Source organism: Lepidochelys kempii, chromosome 3 (assembly GCF_965140265.1).
Source record: "Lepidochelys kempii isolate rLepKem1 chromosome 3, rLepKem1.hap2, whole genome shotgun sequence".
In the NCBI taxonomy this organism is placed as follows: domain Eukaryota; kingdom Metazoa; phylum Chordata; order Testudines; family Cheloniidae; genus Lepidochelys; species Lepidochelys kempii.
Genome location: NC_133258.1, coordinates 208,615,344 through 208,634,508, shown reverse-complemented (window position 1 = coordinate 208,634,508; position 19,165 = coordinate 208,615,344). Strand labels below are relative to the sequence as shown.

General features: G+C 48.4%; 1 protein-coding gene across 1 annotated transcript in view; it reads left to right on the top strand.

The window, feature by feature from the left end:
* Window positions 1–8,205: 8,205 nt before the first annotated feature.
* Window positions 8,206–19,165, top strand: part of MERTK (MER proto-oncogene, tyrosine kinase) — a 64,282-nt gene continuing 53,322 nt past the window's right edge. Inside the window, exon 1 of the mRNA XM_073339908.1 lies at window positions 8,206–8,326. Within this exon, the coding sequence (XP_073196009.1) occupies window positions 8,284–8,326 (43 nt within the window). The 5' untranslated portion in view covers window positions 8,206–8,283. The remainder of the gene's footprint in view (window positions 8,327–19,165) is intronic.

The following is a 19,165-nucleotide window of genomic DNA, read 5'->3' as shown; positions in this document are numbered from 1 at the left end:
AACTGGAGTCCGCATTTAATGATGCAGTGACATTTCCCCCACCCATGCTCAGTATGTCATTTACAAATGTTACTGTCTTCAGGGGGTCTGTCACAGAGCGCAAAGCAAGCAGGATTGGGGCTTGTGGCCCTGACCCTGCAAACACTTACACACGAGAGCCGTCCCATGGCTTACACAGGGGAAACAGGGGAACTGATTACGCACTAAGGGTAAAAGTTTCAAAAGTACCAAGTGACTTAGGAGCCTAAGTCCCATTTTCAAAAATGATTTAGGCATTTAGGGCCAGATTAGTAAAGTATTTAAGAGCCTAAAGATCAGATAAGTGTAGGAGAGAGAACCTGGAGCGCAGGGCCTGGTGCAAGATCTGAGGCCCGAACCAGAGGCTGTGAACCAAAGTCAGGCCATGGATTAAAGCAGATGTTTATAAGTTCACTGTCCGACACATGACTTAGGCAAAAGTATTGCTAGCATAGCTAAAACACAGGCACTTCTAAGCAGCAACAGATACTGGGTGTACGTGAGAACACACTCCAGAAGATTAGCCCAGGGACATCCTGAGCTAACACTAGATAAGAGGATGTTTTGTGCAAGACACCTGGAGCATAATGCAAAGGGAGGTAATAAGCAGGTGTCCTGAAACACGTGCGGAAGTTGTTTGTCTCAGTCTATAAATATTGGGGTGCCTCACCTTAACCATTTGTGCACCTGAGGGGTCAGCAGAAATTTCTATTGCTGGCTACGCCTCTCCTTACCACTGGGCACTGATGTGTTACAGGGCCTGTAACTCCTATGGTGTGCTAGGACTGTCTTGAGGGCAATAAACCTGGCCGAGTGCCTTTGTCACCGAACTGTGCCAGTGGTCATTCTTTATGAATAACATTTAGGTCTGTTGAATTAGCAAGCTGCATTCTATGCTTTTGTTAACAACATTGGCATCTCGGACACAAGTGCGGAGCAGCTGGAAAAACTCAAAGCAGCCCCTGGACTGCGTTACCATGGCAGCAACATTCCAGCCTTCGGCACTTAACAACAGTAAGCACCTAGTGGGATTTCCAAAGCACCTAGGCACCCAGCTCTGGTTGATTTCAATGGGAATGAGGTGCCTAGGCACTTTTGAAAATCTCACAATGTGCCTATCTGCACCCTAAGGCTGCTCAATACCTTTAAAAATCTGGTCCTGAGGATCCTGAGTCCTGTTGAACTTGGCACAAAAAGTGGGAGTGTGCAAATAAAATTTGTAGATGGTGCAAAGGTGGGAGGTATGGTCAGTATGGAGGAGGACCAGATTACACAAGAAGATCTGGCTGACCTTGAAATTGGAGTAGTAGAAATGGGATGAAATTTAATAGTGCAAAGTCCAAGGTCATGCACTTAGGGACTAATGCCAAGAAGTTTTGCTATAAGCTGGGGATGTGTCAGTTGGAAGCATTTATTGGCTGACCAGACAAGACTATGAGCTGCCAATGTGATGCGACCATGAAAAAAAGTCTAATGCAGTCCTCAGGTGCATCAGGCAAGGTATTTCCAGTGGGGACAGGAAAGTGTTCGTACCATCATACAAGGCCCAGGTGAGACCTCACCTGGAATACTGTGTGAAGTTCTGGTCTCTCAAGTTTGAGAAAGATTAATTCAAATTGGAACAGGTGCAGAGAAGAGCTACTAGGATGATCAGAGCAATTGAAAACCTACCTTACAGAAGGTGATTCAAGGAACTTGACTTGTTCAGCCTAACCAAACAAAGGCTGTGGGAGATATGATTGCCAAGGAACTTGGCTTGTTCAGCCTAACCAAACAAAGGCTGTGGGAGATATGATTGCTCTCTCTAAATACAGCGGAGAGACAAACACCAGGAATGGAGAGGAGTTATGTAAGTTAATGGCCAATGCTGGCACAAGAACACATGGACATAAACCGGTCATCAACAAGTTTAGGCTTGAAATTAGATGAAGGTTTCTAACCAGCAGAGGAATGAAGTTGTGGAATAGCCTTCCAAGGGGAGTAGTGGGGGCAAAAACTCTAACTTATTAAGTTTATGGAGGCCATCATATGATCAGATTGCCTACAATGGCATGTGGCCCATCTATGACAGCCAGTAGCAAGTATCCCCAGTGACCAGAAATGGGACATTAGATGGGGAGGGCTCAGAGTTACTACCGTGAATTCTTTCCCAGGTGTCTGGCTGGTGGGTCTTGCCCGCATGCTCAGGGTCTAACTGATCACCATATTTGGGGCTGGGAAGGAATTTTCCCCAAGGTCAGATTGACAGAGACCCTGGGGTTTTTCACCTTCCTCAGCAGCATGCGGCACTTGTCAGGTGCCCAGAGAACGAGGAATTAGTGATCACCTGTGAAAAGTCTGGTTTAGGTGACCTGCCCAACATCACATAGGAACTGAATGGCAGACGCAGGGATAGAATCCAAATTTTCAGGGTAACATTCAAATTATTTAACCACAAGACCACCCTTTCTTTTCCCACAGTCCCATCTCATTCACTATACATCTTCCAACTTCTGCAACGAACTAAGGTAGAGAGAGGTCCTGTAGATTCCTTCTTCACTACAAACCCCTGATTCATCCCCAAAGAAGGTCCATCCTGTGCACCAAATGAGGTAAGGGTATTGTTGCAAAAATAGTACATGGTCATCTAATTACAAACAAACAAGGGGGCAAAGTTAAGGTTGCATGGGCAATCTTATCATGGCATTTCCTAACTCTTGGGTGCCTGAATTTGCAACCTCAATAATGTTCTTTTAACTTAGCTTTTTGTGTGTTTAAAAAAGCAAACTGAAAAAAAATAGAAATTCCATTATGTGGCATCATATTGAGACCCACCTAGGGCAGCCGTAGGGCTGGATCAGCAGTAGGGCTGGATCAGCAGTAGGCCTTTAGATCCATGGCATAGCCGCTGTCACTTGAGCTAACAGAATAACTGATAGCAATAGTAGGTTGTCATCCTCTCTATGAACCAGCACTGGAGGGGGATGACACACACTTTGCCCGTGGGTATCACAGATATTTGCTGACAGCAGAGACTCAGGGATCTTGGGTTCCCTTTCTGTAGTGCATTAAGCAATGTAACTAACATCTGTCACAGGTTCCATTGTTTATGGCACTTGCTGTTCAGGGTTCCATTCCAGACTCTGAAGGGGAGCATGCTCGAGTGGGGATGCAATTGTCTGCCCCATCCCCTCCAGCCTGTCTGAGTCCTGTCTCTTTCCCACTCCTGGCTCCATGTCTGAGTCCCATCCTCCACAGCTTGCCAGTCCCAGTCTCTACTCCTTGGACTTCTCATCCCAGTCCTAGTCTCCTTGCCCAGTCAGCTCCAGTTCCCACCTCACAATTCCCCATCTGATCTTTCGCTGCTTCCCCTCCCATGGCCTCCTGTCACTGCACACCCATGTTTCCCATCCCCCCTGCCCCACAGTCCCTGTCTTCCTGCCCAGGCTCCTTGTCCATTCTCAATACTCCCCCCAACTCTTTGTCCCAGTCTTCCTTCCCAGCCAGTCCCAGCCCCCCTGCACCTGACTTCTCATCCAATCTCAGTCTCTCCCACCCAAACACTCCGAGTCCTCCCCATTTGCCTGTATGGCTCCTAGTCACCTTGCCCAGTCAGTCCCAGTCTCCTCTGTGCATCTCCCACCCCTGGCTCCCAGTCCCTTTGTCCAACCAGTCCCAGTCTTCCCCCACCCTCCAGGTTCCATGGCACAACCTACTCCCCACCTTTCAACCCCGCTCTACCCCAGGTCTTGTTCTTTCCTCCTCTGCATTCAGGTCAGATAGCTTCCTCCTCCACTTTGCTTCAGTCCCGTGGTGGGGAGAGGTCACTGAGAGTACAGGAGAAACAGGCTCCCGGCTGTCAGTTCCACATATGCCCCACCCTGTCCTGGAGCAGCCTAGAACTGCAAACGCAGGGAAAGTCCTGCATGGAGCATGCTCAGTGTTGATGGAATTAAGCTGTGAAGCTCTAGTAAATCTCTCCCAAGTATGTGCAAACTGTGATTTTTTTTTTCTTAGAGGCTTATAACCTGGCCAAATTTGGTCAGATTTTCTGGGGACAGCAAAACAAACATCCCCGATACAAAGGCTAGCCCTTTGCAACATGTCCAGATCCTGCTCCAAAGATTGGGGGTACCAGCATTTTTTAACATGGGTAACATAATGTATTTCTCCCCGAATTCCCTCCTGGAGACACCTAACCCATTTTGCCTGAAATGTATGGGTTGCTTTATTTTAATCAGCCTGAAGCAGACACCCAGGATGGAAAATTTGAGCCCTGGCAACTGAAATAGGGCCCTACAATGGGAAGCATCAGGCATCCTTAACTGTAGGTGATGGGATCAGCCCCATCTATAATGAGCATGTCTTTCATTTTTAAATTGCCACGCACACGTATGCACCTCATAAATAAATAATGCTGAGATGAGAAAATCATGACGGCAGCGCAAAAGATGAGGATAAAAGCAGCATGTGCATGAGCATATTTATGTGTAATGTTACATAGGGGTGGTTGTTTGGGATGTGGGAGAGAGGCCGTAATTTTACATCTCTGCTTCCTTTGGCTGGTGAAGTGAGAGATCTTTTCATGTTTCCTGTGGCAACGGCCGGTGGCTGGTTAGCACAAATATTCCAGACATGCACAGGAAATGCCCAGGACAGCAACAGCGACTATGGGAACTGCAAGACTGAAAAGTGCAGCTGGGCCCCTTAAATTCACTGTATAGACAGTGAAGGTCAGCGTGGCGGATTCTGCTCTCCATTTACATCCACATAAATCCAGAGTGACTCCAGTGCAGTCAGTGACAAATTTCAGAGGCCACAGTTACACCAGTGTGGGTGAGATTAAAATTCAACCTATTTGGGTAAATGACCCAAATTCGCCAACTTAAAACCAATAGTTATCAAGGCCGCCTTTAAGCGCCCAGTGAATTTTCTTCCCTTTGACAGAAATTGGCCCTGCCTCTCTCCTAAGACAAATTAGAACTCATACAACAGCAGCAGCAGGAAGTGAAGTGAGCAGAAGCTGCACCCCTGCAGTAAAGCCGAACTGAAGACCACAGGCTTCCAATAGTAGTTTCCAGTAGCAGCCCTAAGATGACTGGAGGGAGCCGGGCTCTCTGTCTTGGTTATTCAGTGGGTTGAGATACAGTGGGAGAAACACCCCCAAAATCTCTGGGAAGCTGGAGTGCTGTGGGGATGCAGGAGGGGAAGCTGGTCCCATGGAGTAGATAAAAGATTATCAGCTTTCTTGCAATAGTTGTGTTACATTTTTCTCATTTTCTTTATTCTGGGCTGTGGGGGGACACGTGCCCTTTCTTAGCTGTTGATTATTTCAAGATGCTAGAGGTTGAACTGGACTACAAGCGAGAGAGACTGAAATTGGATCTCTGCCACTAATGGATCAGAAACTCCACTGAACAAGCTGATCCCAAAAGCAAAGACGTCTGGAATTGATTTGTTCACTTTTTTATTGAACTTTTGAATTTTCTCCTGGTTATTTTTTAAACTTTCCACTTGGAAAACATTTCAGACTAGATTACATATAGTTCTTGCCTTGGTAGTGAATTAGGTAATTTACTGTTTTTATAAGCACCTTTATAAATGGTCATACAAGACAATTGGACTGGATTTTTAGGGCTTGTCTACACCTACCGGGGGTTCGATGTGGTGATCGATGTATTGGCGGTCGATTTAGAGGGTCTTGACTAGACCTGCAAAATCGACCACAGATCGCTCTCCTGTCAACTCTTGTACTCCACTGGATCGAGAAGTGCAAGGGGAGTCGATGGGAAAGCATCTCCCATCGATATCGCGTAGTGTGGACCCTGCGGTAAGTAGATCTAAGCTACATCTACTTGAGTTATGCTATTCATGTAACACAAATTGTGTAGCTTAGATCGACTTTTCCCTGTAGTGTAGACAAGGCCTTACTGTATGACTCTTACCTGCCTAGCTCAAAAGTGCCCTGATCCTTGATTGCTTCAATATAATTAATAATCTCTTTCAGTGACTTGATTCTTCTTCAAAATTTTGGTAAACCACTGGGAAACTATGAATCCAAGAGTTTTGAAGGAGCTGGCTGAGGAGTTCACTGGACCATTAATGCTGATTTTCAGTAAGTTTCTGAACATTGGAGAAGTTCCAAATGACTGGAAGGAAGCTAATGTTGTGCCAATATTTGAAAAGGGTAGACACATGACACAAGTCATTATAGGCCTATCAGTCTGACATTGATCACGGGCAAGGTAATGGAATGGCTAATATGGGACTCAATTAACACAAAATTAAATGACAGTAATATATTTAATGCCAATCACATGGGTCTAAGGAAAACAGGTCCTGTCAAACTAACTTGGTATTTTTTTTTATGAGATTACAAGTTTAGTAAAGGGAATAGTGTTGATAATAAATTGTTATTAATAAATTTCTGTAAGGCATTTGACTTGGTACCGCATGACATTTTTATAAAGAACTAGGAAGATATAAAATTGCCATAACATACATTAAAAGGATTAAAAACTGGCTAACTAATAGGTCTCAAAATGTACTTGTAAATGGGCAGGTATGTTTCTAGAGGGATCCCACAAGAACGAGTCCTTGGCCCTGCACTATTTAACATTTATATTAACATAAAATCATCACGATGACACTGTGCAAATGACACAGACATTGGAGGGGTGGGTAAATAATGAAGAAGACAGGTCATTGACACCAATCACTTGGCAAACGGGATACCAGCAAACAATATGTGTTTTAATATGGCTAACTGTAAATGCGCCACACTTCCAGGATGGGGGACTCTATCCTGGGGAGCAGGGACTCTGAAAAAGATTTCGGTGCTGTGGATTTCATCACCTGTGCATGAGCTCCCCATGAAATGCCATGGCCAAAAGAGCTAATGTGATTCCCCATGAACAGGGGAATCTCAAGTAGGAGCAGAGAGGTTATTATACCTCTTAATTTGGAACTGGTGCAACCGCTACTGGAATTCTGTATCCAGTTCTGGTGGCCACAGTTCAAGGACTCACACGGCCAGGATGGCTCATCATGTTTTCACTGCTGGCGCCCAGGAATGGGATAGGGCAGCAGCGCACATTGGAGCTGGAGGGCATGGCTGGGCACGGACATATTTACCGTCAGCTTTCCCCACAAGGAAGGGAGCGTATCAATCTTCCCCTCACTCAAGTGGGCACAGCCGAGAGCTGGGAATAAAGTCTGTTCCCTAGATCCACGGGATTTACCATCCCTGAAGTGTTGCTGGGGCTGGATGATGCAATAGTCTGGGGCGGGCTCTGCCCTCCCCCACATCCCATGGCTGTCCCAGGTTCTGGGCACCAGGTGCCCCCGAGCTACCCTGCAGGTACCGATTCCACCTGGCAGTGGCTGGGCACCAGGAAGCCCAGAAGCCCCTGCCCCGCAAAGCCCTGTGCCTGGAACCCAGTGCCCTGCACAGGGGTGCCCAGCAGCCCCTGCTCACACGGTCCCATGCCCAGAGTCCCTGCCCGGAGCCCGCTGCCCTGCACGGCCCCGCTCCCAGAGCCCCCTGCCCCACAGAGCCCCCCGACCGGAGCCCCTACCCCGCACAGCCCCGCTCCCGGAGCCCCTACCCCGCACAGCCCCCCGACCGGAGCCCCTACCCCGCACAGCCCCCCGACCGGAGCTCCTGCCCCGCACAGCCCCTTAACCCGCACAACCCCCCGCCCCGCACAGCCCCCCGACCGGAGCTCCTGCCCCGCACAGCCCCCCGACCTGCACAACCCCCGGCCCCGCACAGCCCCTTAACCCGCACAACCCCCCGCCCCGCACAGCCCCCCAACCCGCACAAACCCCAGCCCCGCACAACCCCGCTCCCGGAGCCCCTGCCCCGCACAGCCCCGCTCCTGGAGCCCCCTGCCCCGCACAGCCCCTTAACCCGCACAACCCCCCGCCCCGCACAGCCCCCCGACCCCCACAACCCCCGGCCCCGCACAGCCCCTTAACCCGCACAAACCCCAGCCCCGCACAACCCCGCTCCCGGAGCCCCTGCCCCGCACAGCCCCGCTCCTGGAGCCCCCGCCCCGCACAGCTCCTTAACCCGCACAACCCCCCGCCCCGCACAGCCCCGCTCCTGGAGCCCCCGGCCCCGCACAGCCCCGCCCCCGGAGGGCGCTCGGCCGCAGCCGCGGGGCCGGACCAGGAGGCGGAGCCGCCCGGCCCCGCCCCGCCCCGGAGCGGAGTCTGGAGCGGCGGCGGCGGCTCGGGTCTGGCGGCGGCGGGGCAGGGGGATCCCGGCACCGCGCGGCTGCCATGGGCCGGGACCTGCTGCTGCTGCTGCTGCTCGCGGCGCTGGGTGAGTCCCGGGGCGGGGGACGTGTGTGTGTGTGTGTGTGTGTGTGTGTGTGTGTTGCGGGGGGGGCAGCGTGTGTGTGTTGCGGGGGGGCAGTGTGTGTGTGTGCGCGCTGGGGGCGCGGGGCGGTGTGAGTGTGCGTGTTGTCCGGGGGGCTCAGTGTGCGCGGGGGGGACAGTATGTTTGCGTGGGGGGGGCTGCAGTGGATGCACGGGGGGTGCAGTGTGTGTGTGTGTTGCGGGGGGTGCAGTGTGTGTGTGTGTGTTGCGGGGGGTGCAGTGTGTTTGTGTGTGTTGCGGGGGGTGCAGTGTGTTTGTGTGTGTTGCGGGGGGTGCAGTGTGTGTGTGTGTGTGCGTTGCGGGGGGGGCAGCGTATGTGTGTGCGTTGCGGGGGGGCAGTGTGCGTTGCGGGGGGGCAGTGTGTTTGTGTGCGTTGCGGGGGGGCAGTGTGTGTGTGTGCGCGCTGGGGGCGCTGGGCAGTGTGTGTGCGTGTTGTCCGGGGGGCTCAGTGTGCGCGGGGGGGACAGTATGTTTGCGTGGGGGGGGCTGCAGTGGATGCACGGGGGGGCAGCGTGTTTGTGTGTGTGTGTTGCGGGGGGGGCAGCGTGTTTGTGTGTGTGTGTTGCGGGGGGGGGGCAGCGTGTGTGTGTTGTCCGGGGGGGCAGTATGTTTGCGTGGGGGGGGCTGCAGTGGGTGCACGGGGGGTGCAGTGTGGGTGTGGGCGGGCCGGGGGGCTGTGAGTGTGCGCACAGGGCTCCCCAGCCTGTGGGGAGGGCACGGTGTGGGTGCGCGCATGGGGGGCGTAGTGGGTGTCCAGGGGGGCTGTGAGCGTGCGCACAGGGCTCCCCAGCCTGTGTGGCGGGCGCAGTGGGTGCCCAGCAGGCTGTGGGGCACAGTGTGGGGTCCCTGCGCAGCGCTGCCCTGGCAGGGCCCGGTCCCCACACACTGGCGGGTATCTGTGTGGCCTCTTGGGCAGCGGAGCCTGCCCCCCGCCCAGTGCATCTCTGGGGTAGAGGACCCACTGCAAGCCCAGGCCTGCTGTCTGCAGGGTTTAGCCTCCTGCTGCGGCCCATGGGGCCGTCTGGTCAGTGGGATGGGTGAGGGACGCTCTCGCCCCTTTAGAACAGAGTTGTCCAAGGCTCCTGGGTGGGGGGGGAGCCCGCTCCCCCGGCCCTGTTAAAGTTCTTACAGCCACCAGCCCAGCCGGAGCACCGCCTGCCGCTATCTGAGATGAGTTAGACCACGATGCTGGGATAAGCTCCCGTGTGCAGTTTTCAAATGGGCTAGTGTCTATGTTCTGGCCCCCTATCGGACATGCCAGCCTTGCTGGCCATTTCAGCACAGGCCATGGGCTCAATGGGCTGGGGTGCCTGAATTGCCCGCCCGTTCCTGGAGCAAATCCAAGAGCACTCAGGTGCAGCAGCTGGGTGAGAACAGCGGGGTCATTGCACTGTTCTGCAGATAGAGGACTTCTCTTAGTCTGCGGCCACGAATGTGCTGACCCGTCCCTCTCGAACACTAGGCTGTTTTGATCTAAGGGCTCACACGAGGGTGACCGCAGTCTCTTCCTCATATTCTGTTGTAAGCTGCTGGGAATTCTGTTCCCCCATGTGGATCAGGAGCTAGTCCTAAGTAGATGGGTCACCACTGGTTGTAACCCGTTGAAGATTCATGGTGAATACAGTGGGGTAAAAGTGTGGTACCTATAAGCCTGCAGAGAATTTGTGGAAACGTTCCTGGATTTACAACAGTGATCTGGTAATGGCTTGGCCCTCAGAAGTGAGAAAGTTACCGAAGAGACTGGATTCTTTCTGGTGTCTCTGTTCTGTTACCTGAGATGCATTCCCATGAAGCGATTTAGAAAACCGTCTTTTGGGATGGAGAGACTGAAGCTGTTGATGAGATGTAAGCTCTCTTGATGGATCCGTGTGACCCTCAATGTGAGGAACGGAGATGTGTCAACAACACGTGGGAGGGGAAAGACCCATTTGTAAACACGGCTTTTGGCCCTTAATGAGGAATATAGGGTTAGTGAAGTCATGAATTCTAATTGAATTCAGATAGCTCCTTACTAGAACTGGAGTAGAGAAGTATCATTTCAAGTGTGGGATGGCTTTCCCCATTTCCTTTTAAACCTTTGGTGAAATTTCTTGCATGTGTTAATAGACAAATATTCTTGTTTATGGCTTTATTCCCCAGTCTGGTAACCAGAAAGGAAACGGCCAAGCCCTCTGAGAGCATGGAGAGCTGGTTTGATATCTTTGGGTTTTTTCGGTCATATCTGCTTTTTTTATGGCTAGTTAGCTGGTCAGTCCGTTACACTGTAGACCACTGCGTCATTGTCTTTTGAAATGTATGAATAACAACAAAACAAAAGGTCTAAGAATAAATTGTAGCTGGCTGGGTTGTGTCAGGAAGGTTCAGTTTCAGAGGTGCTTAGCAAGCAGACAAGAAAGTTTTCTCTGAGCAATCTGTTACAGAGCTGTTAAGGCATTTTTCCTCGGATCACTTGGTCACTGGGTTTTAGTACCATGTAAGCAAACAACAAGTAGCATAGGGAAGGTTCAGCAGCGGTCACATGCTCTTTGTTTGTGTTATGGTTAAGATTATTGTGCAGACTTAAAAAGCTTAGCTATTCTTTCAGCTTAAGACAGTTGTTTTGCATCTTGAACCGGGAGAGCATTTCTGTTTACTCTGTAAGAACAGACGAGACTGGGAACCAATTTTGTGACTTTGCAAATTTCTGTCTAAAAGTATCATTTTTCATGAGTAAAAATAGCAATCACCTTAGCAAAGAAATGTATCCAGCCTCAAACTTAGGTCCTGTTTGCTGGCTCTCTCTAACGTCCCCTCGAATTGTCTGTGCTCAGCTAGTCACAATGGGGAAATTAATGAGGTAGTAAAATCTTTGAGGTGTTTGATATTCAGGAGTACCAACCAGCTAAAAACTGGACTCAGTTAAGGCATATTGAATGTTCTTGTTGGGTAAACAGGTCACAACTTTCTACTCATTCTTTGATTTACTTTATAACCGGTGAATATATTTTTGAAAGCAACAGGTTAATCAAGATGGATCAAATTCATGGTGTGACTGAAATATTGGTATAGAGGGGTGTAGAAAGAACAGGCAGGATTAAAAGGGAGGAGGTGTGGCATTATACATCATTTGTTCTGAGATCCAGAAGGAGGCCAGATGCAGACCAGCTGAGAGTCTCTGGGTAAAGGTAAAAGGGGTGAAAAAACAGGGGTGATGTGGTCAGGGTCCAGTATAGCCCACCAAATCAGGAAGAGGAGGTGGATGAGGCATTTCTGGAACAAATAACAGAAATATCCAGAACACAAGACCTGGTAGGAATGTGGGACTTTAAAACCCCCGACATCTGCTGGGAAAGTAACATGGCAAAACACAACATTTCCAGTAAGTTCTTAGAATGTATTCGGGACAGCTTTTTGTTTCAGAAAGTGGAAGAAGTAATTAGGAGGACAGCCATTTTAGAATTGATTCTGACCAAGAGGGAGGAATTGGCATCGCATCTGAAGGTGCGTGAAAGCGATCACAGAATCATGAAGTCGATTAGTTCAAGGAAAGGAAGGCATGAGAGCAGCAGAATAAGGACAATGGACTTCAAAAAAGCAGAGTTTAACATACATGGAGAACGGGTAGCTAAGGTCCCACGGGAAGAAAATCTAAGGGGAAAAGGAGTTCAGGAGAGCCAGCAGTTTCTTAAGGAGCCAGTATTAAAGGCACAACTGCAAACTATCCGAGCACAAAGGAAAGATAGGAAGACTAGTCAGAAGCCAATGTGGCAGCATCAGGAGCTCCTTACTGACCTGAAAGTCAAACAGGAATCCTACAAAAAGTGGCTACATGGGCGAATTGCAAAGGAGGCGTACAAAAGAACAGCACAAGCATGTAGGGACAAAATCAGAAAGGCAAAGGCACCCAACAAGGAACATAAAAGGCAATGAGAAGAGGTTCTTTAAATACATTAGGAGCAAGAGAAAGACAGAGGGAAGCATGGGTGCTCTACTTAGCAGGGAAGGAGAGCTACTACCTGATGAAATCAAGAAGACTGAGATGTTTGATGCCTATTTTGCTTCAATCTTCACTGAACAGGTTAATGATGACCAGATACTCAACACAATTAGTATTAACAACAAGGGGGAAGCCAAAGTTAGATGTATTCAAGTTGGCAGAGTCTGATGAAGGGTACTTGCGGATCCAGCTGCAGCAATCTATGAACCTTTAGTAGTTGTCTTCGAGAATTCCTGGAGGATATCTGGAGTCTTAGAGGACTGGAGAAAGGCAAACGTAGTACTTTTCTTTAACAAGGGGAACAAAGAGAACCCCGGGGAATTATAAACCAGTCAGCCTAACATTGATCCTTGGAAAGATACTGGAACAAATTATTAAACAATCAATGTGTAAGCACCTAGAGGATAATAGGATTGTAAGGAATAGCCGGCATGGATTTGTCAAGAACAAATCATGCTAAAGCAACCTATTTTCCTTCTTTGACAGTTACAGGCCTTACAGATGGGGGGCAAGCAGTAGACATGATTAGTTTTAGTAAGTCTTTTGACACCATTCCATGTGACACTCTCATAGGCACACTAGGGAAATGTGGTCTAGATGAATTTAACATAAGGTGGGTGCACAACTGTCTGAAAGACCCGTACTCAGAGAGTATTTATCAGTGGTTCAGTGTCAAACTGGGAGGGTGTATCTAGTGGGGGCCAGCAGGGGGTCAGTCCTGGGTCTGGTACTATTCAATTAATTTTCGTTAATGACTTGGATGATGGAGTAGAGAGTATGCCTATAACATTTGCAGATGACACCAAGCTGGAGGGGTTTCAAACACTTTGGAGGACAGGTTTAGAGTTCAAAACAGTTGTGACAAATTGGAGAATTGGTTTGAAATCAACAAGATGAAATTCAATAAAGACAGGTGCAAAGTACTTCCCTTAGGACGGAAAAATCAAATGCACAGCTACAAAATGGGGGATAACTGGCTAGGCAGTGGTATTGCTGAAAAGGATCGAGGGGTTATAGTGGATCACAAATTGAATATGAGTCAATAATGTGATGTGAAAAAGGCTAATATCATTGGGTGTATTAACAGAAGTATCATTTGTAAGACATGAGAGGTTATTGTGTCCAAATCTGGGCATCACACTTTAGGAAAGTGTGGACAAATTGGAGAGAGTCCAGAGGAGAAGCAACAAAAACGATCAAAGGTTTTAAAAAAACCTGACTCACTGAAGGTAGGGCAAGAAGCAATGGGCTTAATCTGTAGCAAGGGAGATTTAGGTTAGATAGGAGGAAAAACTTTCTAACTACAAGTGTAGATAAGTTCTGGAATAGGCTGCCAAGGGAGGCTGTGGAATCCCCACCATTGGAGGTGTTTAAGAACAGGTTGGACAAACACCTGCCAGGATGGTCTCGGGGTTACTTGGTCCTGTCTTAGTGCAGGGGGCTACTTGATGACCTCTTGGGATCCCTTCCAGCCCTGCCTTTCCATGACTTGGTGGTAAGCAGCCATAACTGTATTGCCATCAACACAGCAGATTGATCCAGCCAACAGTGTATTTTGCCTATCAAATCCAATAGAAGTTTTTAAAAATAATCTAGTAAAATGATTTGTGTGGGGAATATTCTCCAGATCTAGAATCTTAAAATACCCAACTTTGTTTCTGAGAAATTATTTTAAAATGCTACTTTTAGTTTGATGCAAGATTGGCCTCGGGAGTGCCATCAATCTAGGGAAAACTCAAATGAATAGCTCCAAAGGAGAAGTACCATGTAAGGATGGAGGGAAATGAAACCTTTATAGGAGGTTGCTATTAGCTTTCCTTGGGAAAATGTTTGAAAATCTAGTCTGGTTGATGGAATGTGCAGCTGGGAAAGACTAAACTAATTGGGTGGTCTGATTTAAATCAAGGTGATTCAAAACAGTGATTTAAATCACAAATTTTAAGCAACTTTTCCATTTGTACATGTTATTTTCTAAAGAAAGGTGCATTCTCATGGGTTGACATAACCATTAAAACATGCTTATTTACAACTCAATAGAGCCTTTACACTAGATTTGGTACATTGTTTTGCTACCCAGGAGGGTGCACTATAATTATATAAATTTGTTTAAGCAATTATATAGCTTAATAACTTCAGATTCCTATTAATTGTATATTTTTAGTATGTTAGAAAAAGGTGAATGATTGCTTATTTACTAAATAAGAAGAACAGGAGAACTTGTGGCCCCTTAGAGACTAACAAATTTATTTGAGCATAAGCTTTCGTGAGCTACAGCTCACTTCATCGGATGCATAGAACGGAACATATAGTAAGAAGATAGATATATACGCCCACATACAGAGAACATGAAAAGGTGGACTAAGAGGCTAATTAATTAAGATGCTCTGTTATCAGCAGGAGAACAAAAGTTTTGTAGTGATAGTCAAGATGGCCCATTTAGACAGTTGATAAGAAGGTGGGAGGATACTTAGCTTAGGGAAATAGATTTCAGAGGAACAGCCGTGTTAGTCTGTATTCGCAAAAAGAAAAGGAGGACTTGTGGCACCTTAGAGACTAACCAATTTATTTGAGCATGAGCTTTCGTGAGCTACAGCTCACTTCATGAAGTGAGCTGTAGCTCACGAAAGCTCATGCTCAAATAAATTGGTTAGTCTCTAAGGTGCCACAAGTCCTCCTTTTCTTTTAGGGAAATAGATTCACTATGTGTAATGACCCAGTCGCTCCCAGTCTCTGTTCAAACTCAACTTAACGGGATCTAGTTTGCATTAGGATGGTAACTGGAATTACACACAACAGCAAATACAATTTATTTTTATGAAACAAAATGACCTTAAATGTTTTGGATACATAAACTTCTCCTATCAAAACATGATTTGTATTTACACCTAAATGATTTCTTAAAGAAACAGAGGGATTTACTGTAGTCAGTGAATTAAGCTGATTATTTTAGGTCAGCCTGAGCAAATTTTCAAATACGCCTAAGTGAAAGTGACTGGCACTTAAATTCCTACTCCTGTAAGTCTCTTAAAAATGAGACAGTCTCTTAAATTTACTTACATTGACCTACGGAGCTATTTTTATAAAGCTTGACCTCAGAAGTTCCATGTTTCTCCCCCAGTTCTTTCTTTATATGGAAAAGCAGCCTTTAACTCAGAGTTTTTGATAGAGGCTCATGGATTTCCATATTTATTATTTCTGTAAAAGTTTTAAGAGATTATAAATGTAGGTGTTAACATATTTTGTATTAAATTTAGACTGTATGTTAAACAGGTTTATTTTTAAAAAGAAAAACTTAGTATAACAAACGAAATTTAAAAAATCCTATTTTAAAAAAAAATTAAAAATGGTTTTTGAAATCACCCTGAATTTTAGTAGGCGTTTACAGGCAATTCTTCATCCTAATCTTCAGTTTTTTTCTCATAAAAGGAGCTCAGGTAAGGCAGCTTTAAGTAGCAGTCAATTGTGCTGCAATTACACTGCAGTTAGCGCCCCCCCAACCCCCCAGGGGCTTGGGCTGAGGGGCTGTTTAATTGCCCTGTAATTGTCAGGACTCAAGCTCTGGGACCCTCCCTCCTCACGGGGTCCTAGAGCCCAGGCTCCAGGCCGAGCCTGAACATCTGCACTGCAATTAAACAGCTCCTTACCCCGAGTCAGCTGGCGTCTAACTGGGGTGCAGACCTACCCTGAGGTTACAAAATAGGGATTGGAATGTGCGGGCAGCATGGTTGGTCGGTGAAGGCACATGGTGAACATCACACGCGAGGTTAACTCCAGGTTAAGGGAAGTGTGTGTTTGTTTGGTCTGGGAGCTCCCATATTTCTGTGAGTGGGGGATTGGCGTTCCCACCCTGCACTGACCACTCTGGTAACACTGGACCCTGTCAGCTCCCCCATGCCCGGCTAGGGGTTTGGCTTCTGTAGCAAAGAAATGCATACCAGCAGAACAAAATCCAGCAAATACAGTCAATACCAACAAACACCAACAAAACACATTTCTGCCTGTGCTTGGCTATTCCTGGGATCTCTCCTGGTAACATTACACTGTCCCAGACCCTAGATCCCTCCCCCCACTGCACTTTATATCCCGTCTGGGATTTAGAGGCTGAACTCGCCACAAGTCAACAGGAATGAATTTGTAGCCCCTGTAGGATTCTAACCCCTGCCGAGGGGTAGCTCAGCAGAAGAACCCTGACGAAGTGCCTTCCAACCACAGATCTCTCAACCCTTTGTGATCATTAACCACTTGTGTGAGGTCTGATTTATAAAAGGGGATAAATAAGGGTACTGAGGCACACAGGCCAAAGGACTTACAGACCCCAGGTCTCAACTCCCACTCATGGGCTTTAGCCGCAAGTCCATCCTCAGTGTTGTGGTTCTCTCTGTGGCTCTACCAGAGAACTGCGGCGTCACCCTGCAGAAGTCATGGAGTTTACGATGCTGCAAGTCCTTGGGCAACTCGCAGCAGCAAGTGCAAGGCTGTCACACAAGGGTGAGCCTAGGCTATGCAGGGACCAAAGTTCATGTCAGCCCGAGGGATATGTAATCAGGTAGCATTCCCACCCTATTGCTAGCACAGTGTGCGCTCGCTCTCGTTGGTCCAAACTTCTCTACTTCCTGGGGTTTGCCTTTATTGTGAACTTAGCAACTGCAAAACGTTCACCTCAGCCCAAATGTTTTCCTGAGTTTCGCTCTCTTCCTAGGGGCTTTCACTGAAATCGCCCTGTACTGAATTCTTTCTGCCTGGGGACACTCAGATCCCTGAATGCTCCCAAACTGGAGCTCCTAGAGCCCACCTGAGCTGACCGGGTGGCTCAGTGGCAGAAATCGATTTCTCCCACCTGGCGTCAGAGAGTCCTTGTGTCCTTGAGCCTGCCATCCGGTCACGGCTAGAGCTGGGCGAAGAAATGATTTTTTTCTCCCGTTTTGGTCAGCAAACTGAAACACCAGAAAAAATCTCCAGTTCTGTTCTGAACACTTTTGGAATTTGGCAGCAAATCGGAAAAGTCTGTTTTGGGTCCTCAGGAACATTTCATTCCAGTCCTGTACAGAAAGGGGTGCGTGGTTCTGCCCGTTAGCCCGCTGGGTAGGGCAGTGCCTGGGAGACCCAGTCTGACCTCTCCATTCAGAGGAGGGATTTGCATCACATCCCCTCTCGTCCAGGTGAGTGCCTCGATCACCAGGCTGCCATTTTTTCTCTCTGGCCCAGTGAATATTTGTGTCTATACAAAGTATAACAGCTTCAGCTGGAGGGATTGACCCATCCCAGAACAACCTAGCGCCTGGTGACTAGGATGCTCACCTGGGAAAGAGAAAATTGAGGCCAAGTCCCTGCTCCAGAGTGGGGATTCAAACCTGCATCTCCCGCACCTTAAGCCAGTGCCCTAATGTTACTGGGCTAACCCCCACCCCCCTCCATGGGCATGGTTTCCGAAGCTGGCCCTGCAAAGCATTTTCCCAGCTGAAACTAATCGGGTCAAGTTGGTGGAAAGTTTCGGGTCAATTGAAGCTGCATTTTTGAGCGGCTAACCTCTTCGTCCAAAAGATGGAGCCCAGCTCTGGTGATAGCATAATCCTCTGCGCCGAGCACTAACATGCGCGGGGCAGGGTGTGGGTGGAGGAGACCTGGGTGTAAATCCTAGCAGGGCACACGTTTCCCCGTAGACCTTCCTTCTGCTACGAGGCAGGCATGACGTGGGGGCTGTACAACAGTGCTCTCAGCACTGTGGGGTCAGATCCTCTCTCTCCCACTCCTGGCTTTTTTGATCTTCCACTTAGTGCCCAGCACTCTACCCCAGGACCATGCAGGTTCAACCTTCAGTCCGTCCGTGCTTCCCCATCATTTGACATTTCTGTGGCAGAGGCACCAGAGGCCCCCCTCAGAATCACACCCCAGCTGTGTCGGGCCCTGTACAAACACCCAGGAGATGGGGTCCCTGCCTCAAGGAGCTCGAATCCATCCTGGGGCAAACTCCTGCACCGAGCCCCACTGACTTCCATGGTGCTGCGTGGTTACAAAGGCCTTGTGAGACAGGCAGGGCATAGCTCATGTCTGCAGTGCTTTGAGGCACTCTAATGGGATGTTTCAGAGTAACAGCCGTGTTAGTCTGTATTCGCAAAAAGAAAAGGAGTACTTGTGGCACCTTAGAGACTAACCAATTTATTTGAGCATAAGCTTTCGTGAGCTACAGCTCACTTCATCGGATGCGTACTGTGGAAACTGCAGAAGACGTCTTCTGCAGTAGCTCACTTCATCGGATGCGTACTGTGGAAACTGCAGAAGACATGTCTTCTGCAGTTTCCACAGTACGCATCCGATGAAGTGAGCTGTAGCTCACGAAAGCTCATGCTCAAATAAATTGGTTAGTCTCTAAGGTGCCACAAGTCCTCCTTTTCTTTTTTTTAGTGGGATGGCGTTCTGCAAAGCCAGGATCAATCGAGTGCAGCGTGATGTCTACGGCCAGGGAAATACCAGTTTTGTCTTCATTGCGGGTGTGTTGGAATCAGTACGTAGGAGATGCGGAGCCTCATGTTAATGGCAGCATCTCGGTCGGTGGGTGCTGGGAAGAGGGCCGTCCGGATGTCAGGAACATGACTCGTTGTCTAGATGACACGTGTGCATGTGGCTGTCTTTGGCTTTTTGGTGTGCGTGGACTGTTTTGGGTCAGGTTTTGTTCCGCAGTGAAGGAGACATTTGGGGACACTAGCGGGGTGTGGACAGGACTGACCATAACATCTGGGCCAGACACATCCCCCCTGTGGAAAACACCTGGGAGTATGGCGGGGGGCGAGAACGCTGAACCTCGCCTTT